At 35.5% G+C, this 22015-nt stretch overlaps 1 protein-coding gene across 2 annotated transcripts in view; it reads right to left on the reverse strand.

The window, feature by feature from the left end:
* LOC124637013 (steroid receptor seven-up, isoforms B/C) overlaps positions 1 to 22015 on the reverse strand; it is an 88689-nt gene that overhangs the window by 46170 nt on the left and 20504 nt on the right. The window contains exon 4 of one of the 2 annotated variants that reach the window (XM_047173323.1): positions 9726 to 10271. In XM_047173323.1, coding sequence (XP_047029279.1) covers positions 9726 to 10271 — 546 coding nt within the window. Of the gene's footprint in view, positions 1 to 8971; positions 10272 to 22015 lie in introns of those variants that run through there. The other variant, XM_047173322.1, reaches the window with a different exon arrangement.

Consider the following 22015-nt stretch of genomic DNA (forward strand, 5'->3'; position numbering starts at 1 on the left):
AAACTTGTATACATTATTATCTAACTGTATTCTTACGATGCACCATTAACTACACTTCACAAACACTATAAATTGTTACAGACACTTATTACGAGAAACAAGCCACAATACAAAATAAATACCTAGTAATACGCCATTAAAAGGTCAATACGGACCTTATTTTCGTCCTGAACAGAACATTAGTGGCTTAGGCATTGCTATAATACAAAATACTATCTTGTAGGTATTTTGTAAGAGAAATAAAAGGAACATTGGATACTAGCTTTCGAAAACAAAACTTCATTTATTTATATTTTACGATTCCTTTTACAAAAACAATTAAAATAATATTCATTAGACTCTACTGGAAAGGTAAGCTTTCTCAGAATATTTACTTTTTATTTATGGATTTAAGTGAATAAAAAATCGAGAAAAAATAAGAAAAAAATATTTCCGACTTTTATTTCAGTGTTTATTTTTCTTAAAATTATACATGAGAACACGGTATGTTCTCATCGTCACCAGTCATCAATCGACTCAATGTGCGTATACAATGGTAGTTCTTAGTACAAATTCTATGTTCTACCCTATCGGTTAACCCGTATAATGCGCGTGTTATTTCGAACTAGGTACAAATTCTATGTCTACCCTATAAGTTACCCTGTAACAGTAACGCGGTATATATGACGACCTACCCAGGGTCAGGCGGACATACTCACGGCAGGCTCTAAATAAGACGAGATAAACATCTACTAATTAATATTGGTTGCACGATCTAATGTTCAGCTTGATTTGGTTTCGAGCGAGTACGTAACCGATTGCGTTATCTGCTCAGATTAGAGGGAAGACTTTATGGTTGGAGAAAATTGAAAAAATATTGCTTAAAACAAAAACTTTTTTACAAAAAAATTAAACCGACTTCCAAAAACACTAAAAAGCCAAAAAAATATAATTTTAGCCTAGAAGTCGGTGTCTATTGGATGTTCCTTAGTTAATTTTGCCACGTTATATTACTTTTTAGCTATCATAAAGAGTATGGTTCAACATAGTAGGAAAAAAAGCTAGGCAGATGATGATGAAAAGGCAAAAGATGAATGAACGCACACCATTGAAAAAACGCTTGTATTTCAAAGCGTTGAAGCGAATTATCTCTGGTCACTGATAAAACCTGCACGTGTTATTGTTACAACCCTTCACGTCACAATGTCATCAGATAAACAGACAAACGCAATCCGAAGAATATAACACCCCACACTTATCATTCTGATTAATATTTGCATTCGACTTTTTAGGGTTAACCCTGTCTGTCACTCGAACTACAATTCTATTTCGTGGTAATAAAGTCATTATTTAATTGTCATGATTAGGACATACGACCTTTTCCACTTGATAGATTACAAGTCGATATGTTACGGTAATTGAGTGCAAACGAATTTGTACTTTTTCCTTAGAAGGACAGAATGCATTTTCTTTTGAAGGGTGAAATTGCAATGCGGTTTGATTCTTTGACATGCCGTGACGAGGGTCCAATTGGAAATGGGCGAATATCAATTTTTCCTATTTTCTGTTGTATTTTTTGGTGTATATTTAATATTATGCAAGTGTGACCTTAGGATTTGGTACGCATCTGTGGATGTTTTATTGCTCGTCTCCCCTTTTTGTGGTGTATTGTTTATTGTGATGTTCGCTAAAATTGTTTATTTTTCGACACATATTGGGAATATTGTGTTAGAATTTGGAAATAAGAGAAAAATTTGAAACACCGAAAATAAAGATATCATCTATAAGGCAAGTTATGCCTTTTCATCTCTGTTATTTGTAAAAGACATTTTATTCTTAGTTACTTTGGCAAAATCGATATTCTCTTCTTCCGTTATTTTATTCATCCAATATTTGTACTACCCATCAGTTTTCTAAGGTACGCCAAGAATAATGGCCCTACAATCAATTTCTCAACAATTTCCTATCATACATCGTATGCAACTGACATTTCAATCAAAAACTCGATAGTCATAGCATAGCCATATATCTTGACCACGAAACTAACCACATGTTGGCCTACCGTTATTCAATTATTGTTCACTACCGTGTACATTGCTGGTTTATATCCATCCTTATTATTATTTCTAGTATTAAAAGCACAACGGACTTTAAAATTTTTGGTTACGCGAAAATTCCTTGAGTATATTTTAATAGAATTTGCAAGTAATCCGCCCACAATAGGTTTGTGATTGGCGTGGTCAGGAAGCATTTGCAAAGCTGGTTACGAACGCTTCGTTCAACAATAAGCCAAATTTGGACTTGCCAAAGTTATTGTTGAGGTTTAAAAACTTTTTGATTTGTCATTCAGACCGTTGGTTGGTGGAATATGAGTTTGTGTAACTGTGGATTTGAAAGAGGTCATTAGGGTTTTCTTAGATCGGTTTAATATTTAAATAGATGACTTATATCCAAATATCTATGAACTAAACTATAGGTTAAATATCCGGCTTATATTCGGAAGATACCTCATCGTTCAAATGTGCACATAATATCATCTCCATACTGATTAATAGCTCGGTCAAAATCAGCCGACTGAAAGTTTGATAGGGTCGAATAAGAACATTAAGATACAATACGCCCAGGTTTTATACATTTTGCTAAACAATGAAGTCTAACTATTTTAGAAAAATTTTGCTGAATAACAAAGAAAGCCATAATGTCACTTTTAATACAATCTGTAAACTATTTCATACAATTTGTTGACTCCTGGGAACAGGTTCGTAAGGTTCGAAGGCTATCGTCCGGCCACGTTCATAGACCATCGGCTATCGGCTAACTGGTGACAGGTTAAGGACTATTGCTATTTTCTAACGTATTAAGTATCATTGTAGAAAGGAGAAAAATATTGAAGGACTCTTGTGTTTGAGATACCTGTTTGATTTGAGTTTTTGGGTGTTTCAATAGGAAATCCTAATTTTGAAGAGTACCTATTTACATGTTTGTCATATTGTCATTGTTGGATTTGAAGATGATACCTAATTTTGTAAATCCTGGCTAACACCCAAGCCAAAGTTAATTTGGGACATGTAAAAGAAGGGAGGTCTTGAAATTATCAAAGTCGATTATTCAAAATTCCCTCTTTCTCCTAACAATAAACTAAGTTTATGTAAAGTTTTTCTAAGTAATACATAGATGGTGTTCGTCGCATGTATTAAAGTTTCGCCGATATAAAGAACATGTAATACTGTTGCTGTATGCAGCTTGAGAAGCTTGGTCTGAGTGATGAGCGCGAACCGGGGTTTGGAGAAAATGATAGAGCACGAAAGAAAAGATTTGTTAGAATGTCATCTAAATATTCAGAGAGTTTGAAGATATCAGAGAACTGAAGGTAGGAGAAGAAACTAGACTTGTTAAAATAATCCAAAGAATCGCTTGTTTTGACAAATATAGTCTATTCTTAAGACTACATATAAGCTATGTAATGAAAATTGGTGAATGGCTCCAGAAGGATTACCTATGCTGTCTAAAACATTGCAGAATGAAGTCACGCGCGAAAATGCGATGCTTCAGCGATTTTTGCATTGAGCCTTTTGGACATAAAGTTATTCCAGTTAAAACTTCTAAGATATTCATTCCTACACCTTACACCAAGCTATATCAACTCGGAACGCAGGAACTTCGTCCCGTCGGCCGACACTTTTTCGAATCGTGACTCGTCCCGCGGCCGCGCCGTCACGAACTTTATACCGTTATCTAGACATAAACACTACTCACACCAACCTGTAATACCTGAAGCTAGACAGAGATAGTTATATTTGTCACCACCGCCTTCAAGCCTGAAGGATATGCTTGAGGGAACAGTCTTTGTTTTTGATGTGTTAAAGTATTAAAATGCTGTAGATTCGATGCGGAACTGAATGGTTTTAGAAGTATAATGCCCTATGTTACTTGCGAAATCCTTTAAGAATTGCCAAATTGCTTTTAAGAAACATTGGCTTATCTACTACGTTAATGATGCTTTTATTGCAAAAAATAATGTTATCTAAGGTTACCAGGATTGCTTCTTTAATAACACAACAGTTATTATAGAAGATACGACTTCGGAAATAAGTACCGATACCTAAAGCCTCTATAAACAGGCTTTTCTCAAATAGTTATATCTTAGCGTTTCTTTCAACCTTCATGAATGAACTCAAACAATAGACTTCATTGAATAGAAACTATTAAAAGCAAACAATAGGATAGTTGACGTAAAATAACCTACATTCCTAACTAAATTCCTATGCTAATAGATAAGGCCTGGCTGAAAACGTGCCTAAGCATTAATCTAAAGTCATAATGTTCTCTGTAAGAAGTTACATAAGGAAATATAGTTTCTTCAACTTATGTAGCTATCTTCATATCTATAACTTTGCAGCTCTGAAGAGAAGTGTCAAATGTATGAACTAAACATTAGGACAGCGCGTGCTCTAGGCGTTAAGTAGCTAACTTCTGATTTGGGTGCTAATTTTATAAGCATTTTTTTTATACTTAAAATTAATATACGTTCTCTTCCCTCCAATTGTCGTTGATTTATTATGTAATTCATAAAATAATAGTTTGTTATTCATTAAAAAATCAAGTTCAACGGTTAAGTTGGCACAAGAATAGTCTAACTTTAATTTTCAAAACTTAATATGACAGACTCAAAACGTAAACTATCCAAAATATAGCACCTTACAACTCAAAGGTGCGTGTGGGCACTTTAACAGCGCATCAACGGGCATTTATCGATATATTTATTAGGTACATTAACGGCTCTAAAATCACGTAAAGTTTTCTAAATTGTATGGGAATATCTATGGTGGTCGGCGAGGTATATGAAATAATTATATTGTATGGACTCTAATAAGTTGTAATTGTGAATTTATTATTGCGTTGTCATGGTGACGATGCATCTAATGATCGATATTGTTACAAAGTACTCGAGAAGACTTGTTCAGGTATCGATGCTATAACGTAATTTTTGCAAACTATAGAGTCGTATCTACATTGTAATTATTGTATAAGAGCTGTGTTTTCTCTTCATAAAGAATGTAGAGTAGAACAATTGGGAACAACTATAGAATTCTGTCATGTCATTGTTAAGAGATGGCTAAAGAAGCTTTCTCAAAATTTGTGCTGAGGAGAAGGAGGATAAATACTTTTAACACTAACTTCAAAAAATTTTGTTCGCTAGGTACTTTTCCACCGGTGTCCTGAGGGAACTTCTTCCCGCACATAGACAAAAAGAAGCCTATGTCCTTTTCCAGGTTCTGAATTATTTGTGTATCAAATATTTGAATAGGTTGTGTAGTTCTGGTGTGAAAGGTCGTTGCTATCACATTTATAAAATAAAGATTTTTGTATCGAAAATATGTATTAAGTCTAGTCAAATAGATTTAGTTTTTTTTTTATCAATCACGCAATAAATTATAGTATCAACAACATTTTTAAATAAAACCTCAATCAATAAGCTGTCTAAAACCAAATTAAATGCACGACACAACTTTTGACCAGCGTATCGAATAAGCTGTTTTATTGCTAGACAAACTAAATGATTACTTAACACGCTATAAAAGTCAATTAATAGTGATACGATGAATTCGGAATATAGATCCGGTAATAGAAAATGGCGCCGAATATATTTTAACACAGGAATAGGTAAATTATTTGTTCAATTTCGCTTATCAAGCTAGAATAAGGAAGACTATATACAACAAACCGCTATTCGTCTAATATCTGGTTTTTATGAAATATTAACCTTAATACGTTTTGAACAATTCAACTTTTTTCATCACTCAATATAAATTATTTAACTTCCGAATTAAATATTACGTTCTTGACGGATTTTGACGTTTATGTATATTTTTAATATAAATTGCCTTGGTTTGTTTTCTGTGAAAAAAATAATTGATAAGCTTGTTAAGCGTTGCTCAGCCTTTAATAATGTTGTATCTCATAATTAGTCGGTTTTCCTGTTGTAATAATAATAAAGTCAAGTCATGCAATAAAAACATTGTTCATTCAGTTTTAAACGTAAATTGTCGCTTGGAATATTATAATATAAAATGGAAACATACCTACAGTAGACCATTCGCCTTTATAACTAATTAAATAAAACTCTACAATAAAATTAACAACCCACCTGTATGATTAAAAATTAAAATTAAAAACCAATTCACGATAATCCAACTACATCGCAAAGTTAGTTCGTACAACTATTACCCGACCGATTCGAGTTGGGCGCGTTCACGGAGAAAGTTAGCCGGCATGGATAAAACTACATTTATTGGTGTTGCATATTCATCGTACCCCCGAGCGTATTACCTCACCAGTGTAAGCAGACCCCTATATGGACGAACCAGAGCTTTTAAACCCCCGTTCCTTGTAGAAAAGAGGGATCTACTTATGTTGGTCGTTCAGTACCTACTTGTAACTAGTTTTATAGTGAGTTTAGTATAGTGACAGTGTTGTACTTATAGTTGGTCGGTTATATCACGATAAGGATCGGGAAAAAGTATGGCTTGTTTATGTGAGATATAGCTAGAATATGGGGGAGTAAAAACCGATGAATTTTAAATAAAAAAAATATTTAATTTTATTAGGCAAATTGCAGATAGATTAATGGAGAAATACTGCTTGGTAAAAAAGCTAAACAAAAATCTATAAACTAATATCAAACAACACCTATCTCGCTAAATTTGAAGATTTTATTGAAAATAATTGTGTCGAAACCAAAAATTACAATTTCAATATTTAAAAATCAGTCAAGTTAAAAAAATACGCCAATTACCAAAAAAAAGAATCTTACAAAATCAATTCAAAATTCGAATTATCCGCATAGAACCTAACCCTATCACTGCGAGTGGCGTTTGACAGCCGAGATGTATCTCGGATAAGTCGGATATATCCGAACTCGTAATATCCTTCAATCACTGCCTGTCTGCTAACTTTACGCATTCAACTGTTTACTGCATGAAAACGACCACTAAAACTGTGGTACACTACTAAATAATCGTTATTATTTTAGGAGTAAAGTTCAATTTTAATTGTATTATGTAACGCGTGATTTATGTAATTGGAATTGGCATTGATGGCGATCGGTATTTTTAGTACTTTTATAGTAATTTTACTCTGTACAAATTCAGCCGATTCGGTTTGAAAACTTTGTTTACATATTTAATTCTATTTTACAAATCATGAAATTTTTTTTATGTCCCCGCTAAAATCCAATGACTGCCCTGTTCATATTACTTATCAACAAAATTAAATGACTTATCAATATGATAAAAATCACAATATAAGTACCTTCAGAAAATATAATCTACCTCCACAGTTCCGATATCAAAAGTCTACAAGCTCCGCGTGTGGCGAAAGTGTCGTCGACACGTCGGAAGCGTCTCGTCACTCGCCCGGGAGATTATAGGACGACCACGCGACGTAGACGCGACGGGGACGCGACGACTTTCGAACGGGACAATCGTAGGGGAACGTAAATACAAAGTTGAGGGTGTTGAATAAAAGTGTTTATGATACTGTAATGTAGTGTGTTTTAAAAGGTTGTGCGTATTAGAGATTGTTATATCTATGCAGAAGTGTATATAGGTATTGGTTCTGTATCTCAATATTTATAAAATTACTATCTGCTTTCTCAATCAACGCGTGAAATGTACGCCTGTCCCATCAAACAATTTATTAAGCACAATCTTATTAATTATACAAAACATCGTGTTTTACGAATTTTTTAACATCTTATTTGAGGTCTTAATTATTATGTTTTAATGTCATCGAACTACACGCAGATTCTGATTTGGTACATGAACAAATTTATATCTACGATATAAAAAAAATAAAAGTAAGCATTTAAAAATAAACTTTAATGGTGTAAGAAAGACACTCCTGTAAAAGATTATAAAATTTTAAAGTGACCAATAAAACAGTAATATAATAACATTTATTACGGATTATTCTGGAAATTATAATTCCAAACATAAAATTATCTTCGGGAATTAAAAAGATAATTAAAATCCGCGTAACTCGTTCGTCGGATACAACCCTAAAATGTTAATGTCGTATAATTTTATACAAGTAGGCATTAAAATTTGTCTAAGACTTTTAATATGTTGTAAAACTGGAAATTTCGAACTTCGCAACCGTAAGCCTGGGAAAGCGAAAGTTTATTACCTATTTCTGTATTAATTTCCAGCTAAGATAGTGTGCGCGACATCATATAAATATGCACTACGCTTTTACAATGAATATAACTTTACTGAATCCGTGAGAATTGCTTTCTTCGATATATTCTTGAGGTATACAACCGCTTTGGGTGTATTCTAGGAATTTTCAATATAGTTTATGCAAACCAACTTACCTATCCATTACAATGGAAATATATTTGAATAGTAATTTTAAAGTCATTGTCTTTGTGTATGTGTTCGTGTGTGAAATATGTCAGTGTGTATGTTTTTTTTCGTTAAATAAAAAGTTACCAATTTAGACAATGAATATAATATATCTAATCAAGAAATGTTTCTATTATGTTTATGAAGGCAAAAATACCTAAAAATGCATAACAAGCATTCTACTTTGATTGCACAATGCTTACGCAATAATTTCAGACCACATTCCAAACAAGAAATTTCTTAATCAACTTCCTTATTATAAAGAGCAGATTAAACTCTATATATTTCGAGAAATTCCGTAGACAGACCGACACACTTAATTTATAGTATAGAACATGAATCGTAAGTTCGGTAGTCCACTAATCCCCCAAACGATGTATGAATGCCATTAATCTGTTGGCAACCCACCATAAACACAAAACTAATTTGATTTATAATTCATCTATCTAATAAATTAGTGTTAATTACAAATATTTTTGCCAAAATAAACATATTTATAAAACATCGTTAATCCAAATTTATCGTCAAATACTTAATTTAATTAATGAAAGGGTTAAAGACACAAAAATATAAATAAAACGAAAGTATTTTGTAATAAATTACGCGTGTGTATTCATATTATTAATAGTTATCTACATGAAAATAAATTAAAACTTATTACGTTAAGACGTCTCGACGATAATTAAAATCGTTTTCAACGAAACTATGCCTAATATATCACATATTTCATACGTAATATTTACAAAACGCGAGCTACGCCTAGGAATCTTCGAGAACAATAAGTCGCATACTCCCCGACGAATGAGTCCGACCGCTTCGGGGAGCGAGAGTTATTATCCCCGTCTACAAACATATTCTAGCGACACGTTAACGGTTAAATACGCGACCGACTCCGAACATACGCCAAGCGTTCCGTCAGCCCGACACCTCAGTTCCGACCCGTGACCGACACGGTGTGGCGTCAACCTCCTTCCATCTTTGGAAGCTTCCCACTTCCCTCCCATAACTTAAACGGTGATGATGTACTAGCCTCTGGCATTCTAGGACTACTTGTGTAGTTAGGCGGTAGTCTGGAAGGTGTTGATAGGAAACTACCATAGGACAGCGAGGAGTTGACGCCTAAAGACGCGTCCAAAGTGGAATAGTACCCGGATGAGGCAGCAGATGGCGGCGGAGCTGGCGGCTGCTGTATCTGCTGCGCGCGCGCCGCTTCCGCGTACGCGTCTAAGTGCGTCCTCACGAGAACGAGCAACTCGCCGTAGTTGGTAACAGAGCCACCAGCCCCCGCCACTCTGTAAAGCAACAACCGCGCTTCCCCAAAAAGACTGTCTAAAATTTTACCTGTCGTGAAGAGGACGATGGCCTTCAGACAGGAATACTCCGCCGAGTCGACATGGAGCGCTTTCAACTTCTCCACTTGCTCTTGGAAGATCCTGATGTGGTCCATGAAGGCCACGACTCGGTCGGCCGCCATCGGCGACGCATGGAGCCCCGCGGCCGCCAGGAGCGGCGCCACGTGCAGGGGCATGGAACACTGAGACGCGTTGAGGACGAACAGTTCCGACCAGACGAGTCTTAGCAACGCGACCTGGTCGGTCACTTGGAGTTCGGGGAAGAAGGGGATGTTCCGCGCCCACTCGACGGCGGAGAAGAGTAGCCTCGCGGCCAGTTCGCAGATATTGTCTATTCCCATGACGTTGGCTGGCTGGACACACTGTCCGTACCGGGAGGTGGGGTAGGGCTCTGCTCGGAGCAGCAGAGAGATGTACGAGGAGAGGTAGGGGTGGCTGTTGAGGCCGGCAGAGGGGTCGCCGTTGGCGAGCGCGTACTGACCGGGCAGGGCGAGCCCCGCCGGCTGCGTCGGGGGAACTCGGCCTCTTTGCACCGCTGCAACAAAACAAAATAAAGCACACGTTAGGAATTATATTCTACAGGTTATGCGCAAATAAGTAAATACTAGAAAGCAGCAAATAATTTCTCACACCAAATATTCTACTTGTATCATAATGCTCGGGCATTATAAATAATGCCCGAATTAATCACATGGTCCATAACATATCGACCATCATATTGTACCTATATTCTGGCAAATAAATAAATTTCATTTCATTTCATTTCATTTCATTTCATTTCATTTCATTTCATTTCATTGTAACCACATTACATTCTCACAAGTGTCTATTACAATTTGTCGTACCCAGAGTTTGTACTAGATAATTCAGAAGTGGTAACTGTTAGGTGTAATATTACATACACATTATTACGCTGGTTTACGTAAAGGTATCTTGGGTCGGCAATTAACGCAGTAGGCGCGTTAATTCGAGCTAAAAGCTATATATAGCGCGGGTAGTTCCCGTGTAGCACGCTTGTATTGTGGGCAAAAATTGATAGAATAAACGACAGCACAATAAACACGGTTGATTATTATTCAAGGCTATGACTACGCTCAATATAACTGTTTATAAAATAAGAAATAACAATTAGACGCGTACCTATAAGTTAACAATAGTCTACTTAAATCGTAAATCTTGAATTAATAATTCGTCTGTATATAAAATAACGTCGTATGTAGACAAAACCAAACAAAGTCTACAACAATAATAAGTAGTTGACAATTAATGATTGATTTCTTCATAAACCTATTATTAGCTTTGAATTACTGGTAAATATTTACAACATTGCACAGGTGTAACTACGTATTTAATCGATACCTAGTAAATACGAGTTGTTAACAACACTATAACATGTGTTTTACGAAGAGAAAATTTAATACATGGGTTAGTAATAGGTACTTTGGTACTTTAATTACTATCGATACTGTTTTGAATAATCGTTTAGCTTTTGAAGTTTTGAATTTTGAAGTGACATTTTAAAATTAAGGTTGGACCATTCGTGTTCATATAAATATCGATATTTGCTTATAATTTAATTTCGTTATAAATGGGTCATTTTATGATAAGAGGTGTTCTATGAAAAAGCTAAATATTACAATCTGATGGACTTAAAAGCTTACTAATGTGTTTAGAAGCTCGGTCACGAGTATTATATAAATATAAACGACCGTAAATAATGATAAAAAAAAGAGTTAAACAAATATATTTCCTTTCTTAATCTCAAATCTGCATACTAATTCTAAAAGAGGATTTCCGGTTATTATCTTTTTATCTAAACGTTTATAGTTATACTAAACAGCTGAGCCAATTAGTCTAATTTTAGATTTTTTATATTGTATAATTATGCCAAAATGTGTTTGTGTTAAAAAAATCATTAAGTACCTGTGTTTCTTTTTATAGATATGAATGGAGTGCCTTATTTTCTTGAAATAGTAGATCTCTGGAATCTTAAATAAGATGTATGAGGACATCTTTGTAGATGTAACTATCAGAGTAATTAATACCCATTTAAAAAAAGGTAGGTAAAGACAGCTGTTTGATGACAGGAAAAACTGCGCTACTTTTTGCTAGCTTTTTGGAATCGCAAAGTCGCCATCATTTCGAAGTGAAGCTAGTGATTTCATTATATTCATATTTGATTTATGTTTCAGCTATAGAATAAAAATTATTTATTATTATTTATTATTTTTTTGTGTGAGTAGAAAAAATCCTAAAGAATAATTATTTCTCATACCTGCCTACGGACTTTTTCGTCGTTAGTAATTTAATTCATGATGCTCAGAAAAGCCATTGACACTTCTAACTTCAAATACCGAGAACTCGACACAGTCAATTAAAAAAAAAGTCTCAGTGAACTTTTTTCGCGTCACGATTTTGAATTTACCGAACTTTTGAATAGCAAATGAGTAGGTAAATGAAGCCTATCTATTTTTTAACCACAAAATGACACTGTAATTTTTAAAATAAATCTCACCTATTAAATGTAATCGATAGCGGTAAAAAATGCGAAAATATCAATACCTAGAACCCAAAACTATTACTGCAATAATAGGCAACATTTGTTTTACTCGATTCCTACGAGTCAGTTTCACAGACGTTAAAGAATTAACCTGTTGTTTCTCCGTACAACGAGGCATTTCAAAGATCGTGATGCCACAAATCATCGATACCTTGCGAGACGAATCGACGTGAAAACGCGGAATCGTCGCTTCTAATCGCTCATTCGGAAATGCTCGAACAAAAATGCTCAGCGCGCCAAGCATTCGGAACACGCCACGTTTTTTGGCGGGAACGCATCGCGGGCCGGCGCGAATGCCCGCGCACGCGCGTACCGCCTTTTTATTTCTTGTCAGTGCAACAAGAAAAAAATAAACGCGTAAACAGGTTGTATTATTATTTTTTCTTTGAATGACAAGATGACTGGAATTCGCCCCTCGCTTGTTTCGTAACGAGCGCTTCCCACAGTAACTTACTAAACTCTGATTCTTATAAATTGTTATGACATTTGATTTCGTAGATTTTGGTTATTATTCCAACGATTACACACAAATTCATACCTACGTTCAATATCGATATTTACCAACCAAATATCACGATACCAATCACCGAAATAACACGCATTCACGAATTACGGCTCGCATCAACAATTCAATTAAAGTGTTACATCGCCGGAATAATTCCGTTTGAATTAGAGTAATTGCGCGCGTGATTAGCCAGTTTCAGAAGGAAATGTAGGCCGCGAGCTCTCCCACGCCGCGCGCCGCGTCGACACCTAGCCTAATAGCGCGTCATTACACTATCTGCCGATACATCTCCGGTACGTCTCGACATCGACGGAACATCACTATCTGCTCGTATAATCGATGACCACTCGCCGCGAGTTCCAACAAAGCGATTGTTCGATCGCGTTCAACACTAATTACGATTCGGATTTGGAACGCGCGAAAACGTCATTTCGAACTTAATATTTTCTTAATTTTTTTTAAATATAGTGAATCAATTCTGGCCATTGACAGGTGGAAGTTTATGAATGGAAATTAATGTAAATTAGCGTTAATATGAGTGGGCTTCCCGTAAGGTTAATACAACTAGGTCCATTAGCTGCGATTTGCATACGACTACGTCTCATTTCGGATTTCTCTTGTATAAATAACATTGATTAAATCGTTCGGCACCCACAGCGCATACTTCACGGGATTAAGTGAAAATTAGCAATGTATTTATTATAAATTAAATTGCTACTTCATCTCAACTGGTTAATAAATACTGCGTTGGTGAAGTTAATAAAAAAATATAAAATTATTACGTATTATTTATGTGAAAGGAAAGAGTTTATTATAATTGTTTATGGTCAAAGGTGAGTGAGTCATAGACAAGAATTCGGCTAACATGGCGACAGCGGCTAGAAAAACGTCGAACTTTATTTACGTATCAACATTGTTATTCAGTTAATTTCTAAGAAATAGCATTGTTATTGTTTTGGATATTCTCTATTAGGAAAAAAACAAGAAATTGCGACATAATATTCAGAAATCACGCCACGTACAACCTATTTACGTGGAGACCACACTAAATGATCTCTTAACATTGTTTTTATTCGAGATCCGTACATAGATCACAACAAACTTATTATTTTCATTTGTGTTGAACGAATTTCAACCTTATGTCATTAGGATAAGGGTGCTAGAGATTAATAGAAGATTGTGTAACTATGATCTTGACACAGATTGCGCTGAGGAAACAATATGTCATTTCTGAGATCCGACGGTAATGCAATGAGATAGATAGAAGCTTGTTTTGACAGTTTTTCCAAAATCCTAGGATTTTTTCTTTTTAGGAATTAACATACACAACAGTTTTTTTTATTATTATAGATATTTAAAATTAACTACATATAACTGTACATCTGTGACCAAAGTTTACAACATTACAACAAAATATTTCGAAACGAAAATCACTAAGTTAACAAAAAAAACATATCTACTTGTCACTTTGATTGACGGCTTGACAACTATATACTGAAAACTTCGGTATAGCTTACACCTATATAACAAAAAACATTCAAAATGTGTTTTAATAAATTAAATCTTGATAAATGTTTGACAATATTTAATTGTGCGCCATTCAGATAGGCGATTATCACACTGCCCCGCATGATGCAGCGTAGAGCGTGGATGCGTTTTTTTCCGTTGTATGGAAATATCTCCGTTTGTATGGAAAACACGCATAGTCCAACACACTGAAAATGCATCCACGCGCGTTCATGCGGATCACGCACATACATGCGGAGAAACACGCACCCCCGCGCGTAGGTGCGGGGCGAGACGCAAGGTATGGCACACTGAATCCCGCAATGCCGCGCGTGATTTTGAATGGGCGTGACGTATATATTTGAAAATGGAACTCGCTGTGCGTGAATTTACAAAACGCACCTACGCGCGTGAGTGCGTGAAAAACCCGCACGATGATGCAGATCTGCACTCCCGCAGGAACGCGCGTAGGTGCGTCGACACGCAAGATGCAGCGTGATGCGGGGCAGTGTGAAGATCACCATAGATTAATGGTCAACAACCTCATTTTAGAACGAAATAAAGAAAAATGTTAATCAAAATATAAGTATTTATGGAAGAATAGTTCTGTCTCAAGACCGACTAAGTATATATAGAAAAAGCTGTTATTTCCGGGAAATTTTGAAATATTTTCCCTGTATCGCAAATCGGGTCGTACCTACATTGCGTTTTGGATATCGATATTTACATACCTATGTAAAAATAAACCCTATGTGAAGTCGTGGTGGCCTAGTGGGCAAAGAACCAACCTCTCGAGTATGAGGGCGCGGCGGGTTCGATTCCAGGTCAGGCAAGTACCAATGCAACTTTTCTAAGTTTGTATGTACTTTCTAAGTATATCTTAGACACCCAATGACTGTGTTTCGGATGGCACGTTAAACTGTAGGTCCCGGCTGTCATTGAACATCCTTGGCAGTCGTTACGGGTAGTCAGAAGTCAGTAAGTCTGACACCAGTCTAACCAAGGGGTATCGGGTTGCCCGGGTAACTGGGTTGAGGAGGTCAGATAGGCAGTCGCTTCTTGTAAAGCACTGGTACTCAGCTGAATCCGGTTAGACTGGAAGCCGACCCCAACATAGTTGGGAAAAGGCTCGGAGGATGATGTAAAAATAAACCCTATGGGCCTTACTACAAAAACTTTAAACCCTGTTTTACACTTGTCTAATAAAATTTTGGCTGCAAAATGAACCATATGTCAACGTCATAATTTGACATTTTTTTAGACAAGGCATAAACTGACGTTTAAAAGTTTTTGTGGTAAGACGGTATAAGTATCCCTTGGTCACACCTTCACGCGTGAACGACTGGACTGGTTAAAATGAACATTAGAGGGGAGGTAGCTTAGACCCGGGAGAAGGACATAGGATTTTTGTCACCATCCGGCTACGGGAAACAGTTACCTCGGAACGCGGGTCAAACCGCAGGCGAAAGCAAGTTTAAAATATAATTCGATTGTCAATGCTGGCTGTTGAAAGCTACAAACTTTTTGATTATCTATGCTATTCTTTTTAGGGCTTAAAAAATAAAAAAAATATAGCAATAAAAAAGAACCGGTACCTAACACCGAATCGATTATCAAACTGGCGCCAACGAGACATTAATAAAGAAACTACTAAATCAATATAAACTTCAACTGGTAAGTAAAATATGGCGTTTTGACACAGTGGCCAATAATAGATACACGTCATTATTACACTTGGAATTATTTTGCATAAATCTTGTCTTTGCAGCTACAATTTTACGGTAGGTAACATTTTTGTAATTTTTTTAACTATGTAAGTACATACATTCTACCGCAAAAGCTGACTAATCGAACAGATTCGAGTACCTACTGGTAACTATGGTATCAAACCATAGAGTTGTGTATAGGTAGGTAGTGAATTGAGAAAGAGCTCTAATTTCCTTCAATTCAGTTCTCATCAGCTAGTTGAAAATACTGAAAGTTGTGCATTCTTATACCATTGTCATCCTATTTGTCAAAAGTTGTGTATTCTTGGACTATTAGAATGTGATACAGTGCTCAAACTATTCCTATGACATTTTTCAAAGTCTGTTCCTACAATTCGCTAGAACGTTGTTATTGATTGAATGACTCAATATCGATCGACGTCTAGTACATATCTAAAGTGCAATTTGCTACAATTAACGATTGTCATAAGGATAAAGTAACAGTTGTTAGTGTATCGTTTATAACTATTTAAATGCCCCATAATTACTGTAGGGCTGTCGAAATGTCGGTATTTTTGTTGTCGATAAATTGTTTTGGGACCTAATTTTGGAACTTTTATTCTAGAAAATGTCCTAATTTTTAGTATGAAACTCTTATGTTAGAAAATAAGAGTTTATTAATTAATTAATTTTTCATTAAAGATATTATAACGAACATGATATCACTTATTTTGAGAATGCTTTTCCATTTATTTCAGTAACAGCGCTTAAAACCTTGCCGTGAGAGTTTGATAATGATACCTACTTGTTTTAAATAAAGGCTCAGCATAATCAAATAACAAACAAGAGAATTTCTTAAAGACCTGATTAACAGTTAAGCCAAAACCAACCTACAAACATTATAAACCGAAGAAGATTTACACTTTACTAACAAAATACGAGAGCTTTAAAGTACTAAACAATAAAGGGCGGCAAGCAACAAGTATAAATAAACCGCTAATAGTAACTTAACCGTATGAAAAGGTTAGTAATAGAAAGGAGATGCGCTAACCTACTAACTAAGGTATATTTATCAACTTTGAACTTTTGTACCGAGTTTACATCCTTTTAGAGGATAATTTAAGGAAGATTTAGTTCACGATTCGTGAAGAGGAACTAGGACGTTTCTTTGTTGAAAATAATTAGGTAAAGGTTAAATTGAGTTATTCGTAAAGTTATAGGTTTCTGGAGGTAATGGATTTGAAGTAAATACCTATAGATTTTTCGGAATCTATCTATGAAATCTGATTCCTGAATTAATTATAATTACAACTACAATTATAATATTATCGACTCAATATCAAGAAAGTCTCCTTTTTCCAGAAAAATATCCCAAAAAATGGTTTATTTCTGATGGAAAGTAATTAAAAGTTCGGAAATCCTATTAATGTTTAGTATTTCAACAATTTCAAGCACCTTGGATGATTTGGAATAAAGAATGCAATTCGAGGATTGTGTATAAAACACGAATATCGATATTGCATTTTTGAATCGACACAACCCTAATTTATTGGCCCTGTGCTAATTTGTTCGAACGAACTGATGGATGCTTAGAAGAATATAATAAATCGATTCTCAATAAACTTGTATTTGCATAACAAATATTATTAAAACTAAGCTCGTATCAATTTAGATTCCTACATATCGAAACTATTCTAAAATTACAGACCCAAAACGTCGTAAGTCACCATTGACAGATTTTGGACACACGTCAAAAAATGTTCTAGAATTACCCTTTTAGAGTTCATTGTTGAATATCACGATTCTTTAACATATGTCATTTTTTATAGGATATGTTTTATAGGCGTATAACCGTTTACGCTGCTTAGATTAACAGCTTTGGCGAAACTATAAAATAAGAAATATGTTTATTTAATTATAGAGAAATCTTTGTAGTAACAAACTTAATTCTGACTATTGGTGACTTAATTAAAGACGAACAAAACATGTTTAAGCTTTTATGAGTTCCAATTATTAGAGAGCTTTACTGTTTAAATTTAACGAATTTATAAAAAATAAGGAGTATGTTTTTATTTCCACTTTTTACTCATATCTTATCAGCCATAATTGTTAATATTAACCGCATATCCAACAAAATTCAGACACACAAAGAAGAAAAGACATCATCATCATCTGCCGAACAAGAAAAGACTCAAAAACCTAAAAACAAAACTACCTAGACTCCTGCCTATCCCATAAGACATATAGCGTGAGTAACACACGCCATGACGCGAAGTGACAAAGAATGACTTATGTCTCGAACATTATACAAACATGTTAATTACTTCATAAGAACTGCAGTAATAATATTATAATTCTATGTAATAATTTTAATTCCCTTAACAATAAAATCTTTGTGGTTTCAACTGAAGTAGTTAAGATGGGAGTTGTTGAAGAATTAAGTGATAATGGTGAAGATTCTTCACGTGGTGATGATATTTTAGATACTGGTATGGTAGTAGGCAAAGAATGTTAAGATAGAATGCTTGAGGATGTAAGGACAATAATTAAGGCTAGTATTTGTATTGTAGGTAGTGGGAAAAAAGATATTGGGGATTTCTTATTAGCAGTGGTTTAAGAAAATTAAGACGTATTTTATTAAGTTCTTAACATCAAAACTATGCCCAATAAAATAAATGACGATAATTAAAGAAGAGAAACAATCGAAGATCACGTCGACATCAAAATACGTTATCTCGTCAATCAGTACATAAACACTAATCAAGATAACATTTCACGGCTAATGACTCACAAACTGACCGACGTACTTACAAATATTCTTCCATAAATTGTACCATTAACGAAGGCAAGTCGCAGTCATAACTTACTTTATAGATACACATTATACATCATAGTACGTTTTAAATTGTAAAGTTTGGTACACAACTTCATTTACCGTTCGCCTATTTATTTTAGTTGTTAGCCACTATCTCGTTACGACTCGATACAAGTTGATAATCCGTTATTTATGTCGGACATTTTTCAACAAGACCCTAGCACGCGACTTGTCGCCCGACTCTTGAACACCGACAAATGGTCGACCATCCACCTTTTGTTGCTCTAACGGTTGTGTTTTGATATCATTAGGAAATTCTCGGCTTTTACGACAGTGAGAAATATTGTTTCTAATATACAGATTAGAGATTTGTCTGTTACTAATGTAGAAAGTAGTAGACGCAAAGCCAGTGACGGATGGTACCCACGATTAGAACCTCGATTAGTGCGACATGTAACGATAAACGTATGATTTTGATTTGTTGCACCCAGCGTCGGATACAGATTCTTCTAAGCGAAAAGGAATGTCAGAGACGATATCCAAATTCGATAGAAAGTCGTTAACTCTAAAGAATGTAAACAAAGCCGCCCACCGAGAACTGCATATCTAAATGAACACTAAAAACCGGACACGGAAGACATCAAAACAGTACCAAATCAAATAATTAAAGTTATCGTAAAGATAAATTTGGTTGGGAAACGTTCAAGATTTGTATAATAAAGCTATTGGTAGGCACGTGCTGAGAATTAAGCGCATTCCTGTCGAGCACTCCACAACCCCATTAGCCGGCGTCGGGTTTTTGTAATTATCGACTTATTAAATGCCGCCAGAGATTTATGTCAGGCCGGCAACAGGTAAATCTGTTTCGTTACACCCATCCGCTGATAAATGTATGCGCAAATGTATCGGAAACCAACGATGACATTAATGCCCATATTACTAAACACGTTAGAAACGATATTAACCTCCCATTCAATCCATATTTACTTATGTTTGACAACAAAACATCGACATAAAATCCACAAGAAGCTGCAGAGATGTGCAATAAATTCGCGAGGTATCTAAAAGCAAATTGTGCATATAAAATGATGTTAGAGACAAACAAAACGAAGGCAGCATGCACAGAGTCACTGACCACAACAACGTACGACCGACGAAGACGAAACGAAGCCTTGCGATAATCATAATACGCTTGCAGATATGTGATTAGCTGTGGGGTCACGAAACGGTCGGCGTTAGACAGAGAAGACATGGCGTGTCCTCCTCCAGCACATGGGCAGTGGCATGGCGCTGTCTCTATCAGGCAAACGACCGCAGGGCGCCTAAACCGCTATAGTAAACTGTGACCTCACGAAATTCTCAGCGCACGATACCGAGGATGATTCACGTGTAATGACGGACGTACAGACGGACTGACATATAGAGATGCGGACGCTAGATGAATTCCAAACGACAGGTCGGGAGAAAAAGCTGTTTCAATTTTAAATACGGTCATGATTATTATGGACTGTTATCGTTAATTTTATTGAGCCATCACTGACATTAACATATTAAATTAGTTTTTGTTTTTCGATATCGAGTTCTGTTGTGTATATTTGTTCGTAATCTATGATTTTGATGGGAGCTTCACTGTTCCATTAAGCTGTCAGCAATATATAATTTAGTGAATCCGCATTTGTTGGCATTCTTTGGTCTTGATTAAGATCTGGTTGCGTGACGTGGAAATTTTAAATTCCGAAGGAAGACTGGTGTATGTGAGGTTCATAGCTGCAATGATGTTTAAATATAAAGTGAAACTATAATGTTGGATGCAGATGTGCTATAGCTGGATACGGTACAGAGGGCACGACCAGCCGGAACAGGTTTCCTGAGACTACTAACGTAGTAACCAATATACATGCAGACCGTGCATTACTCTCAAGTATTCAAGATTATACGACGTTAGAACGGAACGAGTTGGCTGTGAGAAAATTTCACCTGTAGGAGCCCTATCAATGTTGATTTAGACGACCTTTCACGTGGCTGCTATGAGCAAAATGTTTTACGTTATTTTCTACAGTTACACACTGATGATTTAGAATAGCGATACATGAGTCGAGACATCTTGAAGATGTTCTTATAAATATAGCTGCTAATATGGGAAAAGAAAAAACTGAATTTATTATTAGTGACATTTCTGCGACTGTTGCTGTAAATTATGTTAGCGCAAAGGTAAAGTGTGTTCATTGATATTTATGGCCATTCTTATTGAAAATGAGGCACCACCAATCACTAAAATATATACCGATGAACGTAAATTAGATATTAAATCTGTTGCAGTGATATTTCATGAGGCAACATCACACATCGTAAAGGAATTAGTATCGAGAGTGTGAGAGTACGTTCAGATAAATCACCTACACAGTTCGTTAGGAACGGGCTGCGCGCCGCGGGGGTCCACGTTCGAACCCGTGCCGGCAAGTGGAACGCTATTGAGGTAACCCCCTGTAGAATATTTTGACGAGCGCTACAGTGCCATGTTGGGTACAGGTTGATGAATGGTGAATTTTAGATTGGTTGCTCTTTTATTAGCTTAGGAATTTCTTCATAGTTATGTTGTTGCTTCAATCTTATCTTCAAAGTCAACATCACCATTTTCTCACATCGCATCCATTCCTTTTTTGGTTAAAGAATTCTAATTGATTATTAATTCATTTAATAAGAATGTTGCTTCTTGTATCATGATAATCCTTCTAAAAAACAGTGTTATTTTAAAGTTTAAAGATTATATCATGTCTCAGGTTGCTATCGCTTTTGATCGTACAACTGATAACATTAATATCGGCTTTCACACCATTTTAGACGAAATCAACCAACACATTTGATGTAGCAATTAATTAAAACCAGCTAAATCTCCGTAATATTCCCCATGTTTGAATAAATATAAATAATTAAGTAAAAAACTCTATTGTTGGCGCCATTATAAATGATAACATAGACATATCGCATACCAGCGTTTGTCGTAAGCAACAGGTTTTCTGGTCATCTAAACAGACAAAGGAATTTCACAATCTGCCACATTCGGCGATAATACGAGTTATTCTTTTTACATAAAATAAAAAGGTTTATTTCCCTGACCGAGATGAAGGCGTCCGTCAAATTTTAAAAAGTTAATTATCGGATACTTTTACCATTTGGTGTGGCTCGC

The sequence above is a fragment of the Helicoverpa zea genome, chromosome 15 (assembly GCF_022581195.2).
Source record: "Helicoverpa zea isolate HzStark_Cry1AcR chromosome 15, ilHelZeax1.1, whole genome shotgun sequence".
In the NCBI taxonomy this organism is placed as follows: Eukaryota; Metazoa; Arthropoda; class Insecta; order Lepidoptera; family Noctuidae; genus Helicoverpa; species Helicoverpa zea.